The sequence below is a fragment of the Botryllus schlosseri genome, chromosome 7, assembly GCF_051294905.1.
Source record: "Botryllus schlosseri isolate E-star chromosome 7, Bs_hap1, whole genome shotgun sequence".
Taxonomy (NCBI): domain Eukaryota; kingdom Metazoa; phylum Chordata; class Ascidiacea; order Stolidobranchia; family Styelidae; genus Botryllus; species Botryllus schlosseri.
This window is the reverse complement of record NC_137242.1, coordinates 21,999,117-22,006,829: the sequence shown is the minus strand read 5'-3', so window position 1 is coordinate 22,006,829 and position 7,713 is coordinate 21,999,117. Positions and strand designations below refer to the sequence as shown.

Here is a 7,713-nt window from a genome sequence, read left to right as displayed (position 1 = left end):
TGGTTCGTGGTACAGAACTTGAATATAGCTTTCAATACAACATCCATTGCAAAAGAATATTTACTGAACTCGAATACTTTTCGGGCGCCTCTTTTCAAGAGTTAATGGCACACTAAATGGATTTAAACAGCTATAAATGCAAAAACCAAAAAGGCAAAGTATGACGCAACAATCAAAATCACAGACCATGAAATTCGCATTGTACCAATGGCAACAATAACAATAACAATAACGATTTTTTACATTAGACGACGATTTATCAATTCCATTGATTGGTGTAATGAGCATCATTGGCTGACTACCTACATGTAGTGTATTTCGTTCTTGATGTTGTGTGATTGCGGGTCAAGCTCACATTAGAGAGTCACTAAATATTTACAAACGGAAGGCTGATTATTTCGAGCAAACTTTTGTAACAAAGCAAGTAAAGTTTTTGAGATTGGCAAGGTGCATGCTTGGTTGTTGTTTTTTTATGCTGCCAGCGTCATGCATAGAGTGGTCCGAAGGTGAAATGAAAAGAATTTTAACCAAACATGTAATAAAGATGTGAAAAAATGTAATAAATGAAAAAAGTTCAAAGTGCAGAAACTATCAAGGTTCGTTTGCGAACTTGCACCTCTAAATTTGAGAGATTCCCACACAGAACGAGAACGTGAACCTCACGATCACACCCAGTGATGGCCCTACGAATGGGGGGGGGGGGGGGCTGGGACAGACTTACCGCCCCCCCAGAAGTAACTAACCGTAAACCGAGGTCGACTTCCGAATTCGATACCTAAGTGTTGGAGGTTTACCTAGGCTCCTCCTCGCCACCTCATCCGCGTCAGCGGTGTCTTACAAAAGCCTAGAGGTGGGCCGTGCTATAAGTCGGCAGTTACGGAAAATAAGAAGAATATCGGCCTGGTGTAAATGACCATAGTAGTCGACAAACACCATGAATACCCCAAAACAAACAAACAAACCGTAAATTCTGGGGGCTCCGCCCCCAAGACCATCCTTTCCCCCTGTTAATATTATCTTTCTTTCACAACGTCAAGGTTTGGCCGGGGCTGGGTTGGGGCATATCTATTATTGCATGTGTGCAAGGTTAGACTACATCAAAACTAAGTAATTCTACCGCATGCAGAGACGTGATGATTATCGGGATACGGGACTTTTCTAACAAATCGTAATCATATTCTTGCTTGGTCGACGGATTTCCATGTTTATTCGATATTATCATTAAAAAAAGCGCATAAACCAAAGAGTGGGGGGATTCGACCAGGGGGCCCGGGCGACCGCCCACCTCGTTCACCCCAAAAGCCACCACTGATCACACCATCCCTAATGAATAGTATGATCTTATTTTCAAGAAAAGTCAATTTGTTGCTGTTTATCACTAAGCCTACAGTTATCATATGCACGAGACAGATGACGATTGCACGATAATTAAGCTCAATTTGAACTAAAATTTTGTGGGGGTCCGCGGGGTCCGTGACGGTCCGAAGGTGGTCCGTGAAGACAAAAAGGTTGAGAACCCCTGATCTAATGCATCGTATAGGTATGTAGGCTACCTCGTCTGTTTGTTACGTCCCCACTCCATGCCCAGTGGTGCGCATTGAAATCGCCGAAGATCAAAGCCTTTCTTGATAAGTTTTCCATGATTCGCAAAATACCAGTTTTGAAATGTTAGTCACCTTTATAGCTCTCAGAGAAATGCAGAGATACCTCAAATATGTGACTGGGAGTACTGAACTTGAATAGTTCTTTCAGAACTACATTGATTGCAGTTGAATTTGTTACCTCAAATAATTTTCGAGGGCCCTCATCAAATTTCCTAATATTCCAAACACTTTATATTCTCCAGATTACAAAAGTAATTTCACATTCTCCTGCTCCAAATTAAATTGTTTTGCGCCACAAGCTGCGTCACCGTGCTCACAATTCGGGAGTCAGATTTTCTTCACAATCATATTGATTGGAGTGTGGAATACGACAGTGCGATATTGTGTATGCGTGAGATGGAAATGCATTCTTTCTTCAAAGTCTTTGCGAACGTTGATCGGGAAATGCAGCAATCCAGCCCACTTACCGCAAATCATTCTCCTCATACCCCGTTAATTCGTCGTAATACACGAATTGCTGATTGGATATTCGCTTTATTGTCTGTTTTGTCTGTGGTATTCATGGTGTGTTTGTACCACTAGGCGCGACGAGATAACTGTACCGCACTGAAAACATAAAAACTGGCGCCAGGAGCAGTGGTTTGAACGTTTGTCGCGAAATCGTGTCTGGTGGGCCGCGCAATGAAATTTGGATGAAAAGTGGGACGCGAACTGAAAAAGGTCAAGAAGCGCTGTGTTTAGGCTTACCATATTTTGGAAATCTAAAAAGAGGACACTTTTTTAGAAATTTGAGGCTTGCAAAACCGTAGAAGAATTCTCAAGAATCTGTGAATTTTTCTCACTTTGTGATCGGTCGACTAAAAAAAAAGGTCAACTTTTCGCTCAGACCTCAAATCACCGTTTTTCACTCCGAAATAACCGCCGGAGCGTCACTTCTGTGCTAATTTACGTCATATCACTCGCATTTTGCTCTAAATGTGACCTAAAATTTCAAAAAAGAGGACAAAATCTCAAAAAAGAGGACAAAGGGGCGTCCTCCGAGGACACTTTCAAAAAAGTCAAAAAAGAGGACAAATCGTCTTGAAAGAGGACGTATGGTAACCCTAACTGTGTTAGAGTATGGATACGATACGACAAATATCAACAACGCGGCGTCAAGTTTCCGCCATGAAGTTCTATAAAACGATAAAGACAATTCTTGTTAACTGGTAAATTTCCAAGACTGGTTGCTATCATGCTGGGGTATCTTCGATACACCTCAAGACTATAGAACACAACGGTTTAGATTGAAAGAGAAGTTAAGTCACTTTACGAAGCGAGGTGATGTTAGACCCATTTTCGAAACGTCATGCTGACGTCAGGTACATATGCGAGTCTATAATCCGACGGAGTATACCTATTTGGTTGCCTGTTATATAGCTAAATTAAACCACCCTCCGGCACTGCATCCATAATGATGATGAGCATTACCGCAAACACTCAGAAAACATTATCGCAGTAACTTCAAACATATTCAGAATCAATCAGAATCGAGGAATTGCTGCGTAAGCGCGCCATTGCATGCCTCTATGAAGCTACTGATTGGACTTACGATCAACGTCATTTTGTCGGTAACTCCGATCGTAACAGTATTCTTCGTGGATGTAGTAGCACCGGAAGATTAGTAAACGCTGCGCATATTGTGCTATATTTTGTTCAACCAAAGTAATCATCATTTTCAAAATAACAATCCATAGTTAGTTGAACATCAACTAACTAGGGTTTTAGTATAATATGGGGTTTTAGTATAGTATAGGGTTTTAGTATAGTATTAGTTCTAATTTAAGTTGCGGATTTTGAATAGTGAGTAGTTCTAGTTCTAGTTCTGGTAGCAGATTTTGAAAAGGGAGTAGTTCTAGTTCTAGTTCTAGTCGCACATTAAAAAACATAGTTGTCGAAAACTAGAAAACAAGTATCGTTGTTAGGCGTGAATTGTGATACCGGTGTTCTGTATGGTGATGTTTTGAGGTATTCATGGTGTTTGTTGAATACTATGGTTATTCACACCAGGCCGATATTCTTCATTTGTTCCGTAACAACTGACTTATAGCCCCCTTCTCGGCTTTTTGTAAGACACCGCTTACGCGGATGAGGTGGCGAGGAGGAGCCTAGATAAACCTCCAGCACTTAGGTATGGGAATTCTGAATTCAACCTTGGTCGGACTCGAACCCGCAACCCATAGGCTTTGCAGCCACGGATTATACCGCTGCGCTAGTGTTATGTCCTTGCAAGCAGTTATGGCTGTAGGGTTGCCATATTTTTGTGACACAAATTCCGGACGCTTTTAGCGCCCACTAGTGAATTTTTAAATGATGTATGAGCACAATGTCTATTAATATTACGTCAGACCTGCAAAGCTATGTCTATCGACTAGATGTGGAGGTGTGGCGAGATAGCGTAGTGGTATAAAGTGGGCCGTGCTACAAGTCGGCAGTTACGGAATGAAAATGAATAAATTGGCCTGGTGTAAATGACTGCAGTAGTCGACAAACACCACGAATACCTCAAACAACAACAAGAACTAGAGGTGGTCTCGGTCCGGTTCAGGAGTATGTGGTTCTGTGTTGTAAGTTGTAACCAGGTACGAAGCCACATTTTTCAGCCCCCTTCCGAACAAATAAACACTGATTTTGGGCCCGCCGTAAGGTAATCGATGCATCTTCTGTGGGCTTACTGTACGCATCTGGTCGTTAAATGATCTGAATGAATTATGTCAATAATATTCGCTCTTCCATATATAACTATATAATTTTGATCCTCTCGCGGCCCACATGATCAGAGTTAGCGGTAGAGCTGGTGGAGGATGATGACTTCGAAAATGCAAGAAGCGTAATTGTACATCGTTAAGCCACCATGTTCATTGTTCATATCACACCGATAAGATTATTTATCAGCCTAATGCCGGTGCGAACTATTTAAACAACGCTCATCCGGTGGTTTCACATCTTTTATGGTCGCGACTCCATTTCCAATTTGCCATGGCCCTGCTCCAAATTTGATGAGCTGATTACTAATTAAAAGGTCTGCACATGCACATTTGCCCAGACTTACTCACGGCCTATTTTGGAAGCTGATTACGTTCAACGTCTTAGCGAAGCTCAGAATAAAGCTAAACTACCCCCCGGTTTAGAACCACTATGTTTGAATAAAGCATCCAAACGGCCTAAACCGAAACGATTGTTGATATAAGATGTTAGGTAAGATTATAGTTGCTGACGATTACCCCTGACGAGTGTAAGCCGAAAATATTCGGGTTCATTTCAATATGAATATACTATTCAGTCGTATATTGAAGTTCTGTACCTCCATGAAACTGTTTAAAAACAAGTGGTTCCCAACCTTTTTCATCTCGTGCCTCCCTTAGCCGAAATTTTAGCCAAAATTCCTCCCTTACCGCGCGTCTTTTCTAGCAGTGCTGTAATAACACTTTGTATACCTCCAAAAACCATGGTCTTGGTCCCAATCACAAAAATTCCGGAAGGCTTGACTCAACAGACCCCCACACTTTCATTTGTGTTTTCGGCTTACCATGCCCGAATCGCAAATACAACTGCTGTGAAAAATCAGTATCCATAAATTTACTGTTCTCGTGATTTTTTTCTCAAAGTTTGCTTATGCATTTGGCCAACAATAGTGGTACTTTCATAAATAGCAGGGTTGACCAGACTCGAGTTTGACTCGTGTCACCATTTTCTGATAACTCGACTTGACTCGAGTCATTTTCTCAAAATACGGAAACGACTCGACTCGACTCGAGACAATCTGGGTATTGACTCGAGTTCGAATCAGCCATATGACTCAAGACTATAAAACGGCCAAGACCGACATTTCATTGTAATTTCGAAGAACAGTAAAGTGACCACTCTGTTGGAATTTCGTCTATTGATCCTGGTACTTGACAACGCGACAAGAAACTGCTCAAAGTGAGGAAAATTAGTATATCATAAATCCAAATCATTCAATATCACCAAACAGTGTTGACTTGAGGATGACTTGGACTCGTACTCGAGTCATAATACTATGACTCGGACTCTACCGTCTGCTCGGTGACTTGGAGTCGGACTTGACTCAATGATGAATTAAAAATTACTCGACTTGATTCGAGTCAAAACTGTGGAAGTGAAATTGACTTGTGACTCGGAGCATCGTGACTGGGTTAGCCTTGATATATAACATACGCGTGATCAGATTCCCTGCTGGAGTTCATGGAAATTTAGGACACCCATTACGTTTCGGCAACATTGCACCAAGTTTACCATGTCTTTTTTCGATCGGGTAGCTGTTCACTAAAAATAAAGCAAGGCTAGCGAACTCTTTGACTTGAATCGATGACGTTGGAATATTTAGCACTGTCTGAAAATGTTGACTTGAAAATATAAGATAAATACTTTCACTAGAGGCCTTGTTGTGATAGATTCGGCACGACATTTACTCGCTTAGGATATATTTGATTGAGAGGCCGTCGCTGGCCTACAAAATTGTCTTGCGAACTGCAGCACATCTGAACTAGTTTAAAAAAAGGAGTGTGGGGGGGGGGTTTGTATGTGAAAAAGAGATTTCAAATAGCATTTGAAGATATACTTTCAGGAAACAAAAAACAGCCATAAAGGAGCATACGCTGAGATATAACTGATTGACTACATGACAGTTCGAACATGAACAATTTGGGAAATCCGTTACAATTCTAAAGTGGAATTCCTCCCTAAAAATTGCAAAATTCCCCCCAAGGGGGGAATTCCTCCCCGGTTGGGAACCACTGGTTCAAACCGACTCTGTGAATACAACGTTATCTTGTAATTGCGATTACAATTAGGCTTCTTTCTGTAAAGGAATGCTATTTTTTTTTTGATTTGCGAAGGTATTAGTCTCCATATTAAAACTAGTATATGTGACAATAATCACGCACAGCGCGAAGAAAAATTTCATGTAACATAAATCCACCCTAAAATAATATTGTTTATGTTGATTTACAAAAAATTATGAGCTCACTTCAAGCCTTCAAAATGCGGACGTTAAGGCATATTTTGGAAATTCCTCCCGGACGTAGTTTTTGCAGCGAAATTCCGGACATGTCCGGGAAATTCCGGACGTATGGCAACCCTACTATAGGTCAGAGTCATCATTACTCACTGTAGCATAGCCAGGGGGTGGGTTTGTGGTCGAAACCGATCCCATTCAAACTTGTGCTGATGTTCGATGCAAAACCAATCAGATTTTGATAATATCAAAATTAATTAGTTGTTTCGGAATGCAATCTGATGTTAGTTTTGCTTTAGTTAGTAGCGGATTTTAAGGGTCGTTAGTTTTAGTTCTTGTTCTAGTTCCGAGGTTTGAAAATGGAGTAGATCTATAGTTCTGGTTGCGGATTTTCAAAAGTGATTTGTTTTAGTTCTAGTTGCGCATTTTGAATATCCAGTAGTATGTACAAGTCTTACGTTATGTGGTAAGTCTCGGAGATGAATAAATATCAGACTTAATGATTGTCAAACATTTCTATTGCTATAATATATAGGGCCTACCATATAAACTCTAACTTACCATATTTGCAAGCGGTATTATTCTTACAGGGCCAAAGATTGACGAAATGACTTCTATCCTAATTTCCTTCTTGCACATTGCAATTATTTCGGTGGTATAGATCCAGTACATGGGGGGACTGCAAGAAGCCTGCAAAAGTATGATTTTCAAGCTACCGTGCCAAACAAGTGTCACGGCCAACCAGTCTTCAAAAACAACACTACCTGAAAATGTGCAATGAAACAGAACGATGTCATTGTGCCGAACAAATTTCTAATGACATGCTGCCGTGTCTCAATTCCCAGCTGAAGTACTGTGCAAAAGCGAAACTATCGCTTCATTCTAGCGGAAATGGGAAAGCGATCGATGTCAGGAACAGCCGATTAGAATTGCCTCGCGATCGCGTCATATGAGCATGACGACTAAACGAAGAGCTATTTTACTTAACAGCAAGTTAACTAGGGAATCCATGCGACCAGTGAGGGGATGCATTGAACTTTATTGGGTTATAAGAAAGCTCTGCACTTATGACCATTTCGTACCCGACCCCTT

At 41.0% G+C, this 7,713-nt stretch overlaps 1 protein-coding gene across 1 annotated transcript in view; it reads left to right on the top strand.

Annotated features, from left to right (window-relative positions):
- LOC145442846 (uncharacterized) overlaps nt 1–3,353 on the top strand; it is a 38,151-nt gene extending 34,798 nt beyond the window's left edge. Inside the window, exon 7 of the mRNA XM_080320873.1 lies at nt 3,122–3,353. Coding sequence (XP_080176999.1) covers nt 3,122–3,268 — 147 coding nt within the window. The 3' untranslated portion in view covers nt 3,269–3,353. The remainder of the gene's footprint in view (nt 1–3,121) is intronic.
- Nucleotides 3,354–7,713: the final 4,360 nt, after the last annotated feature.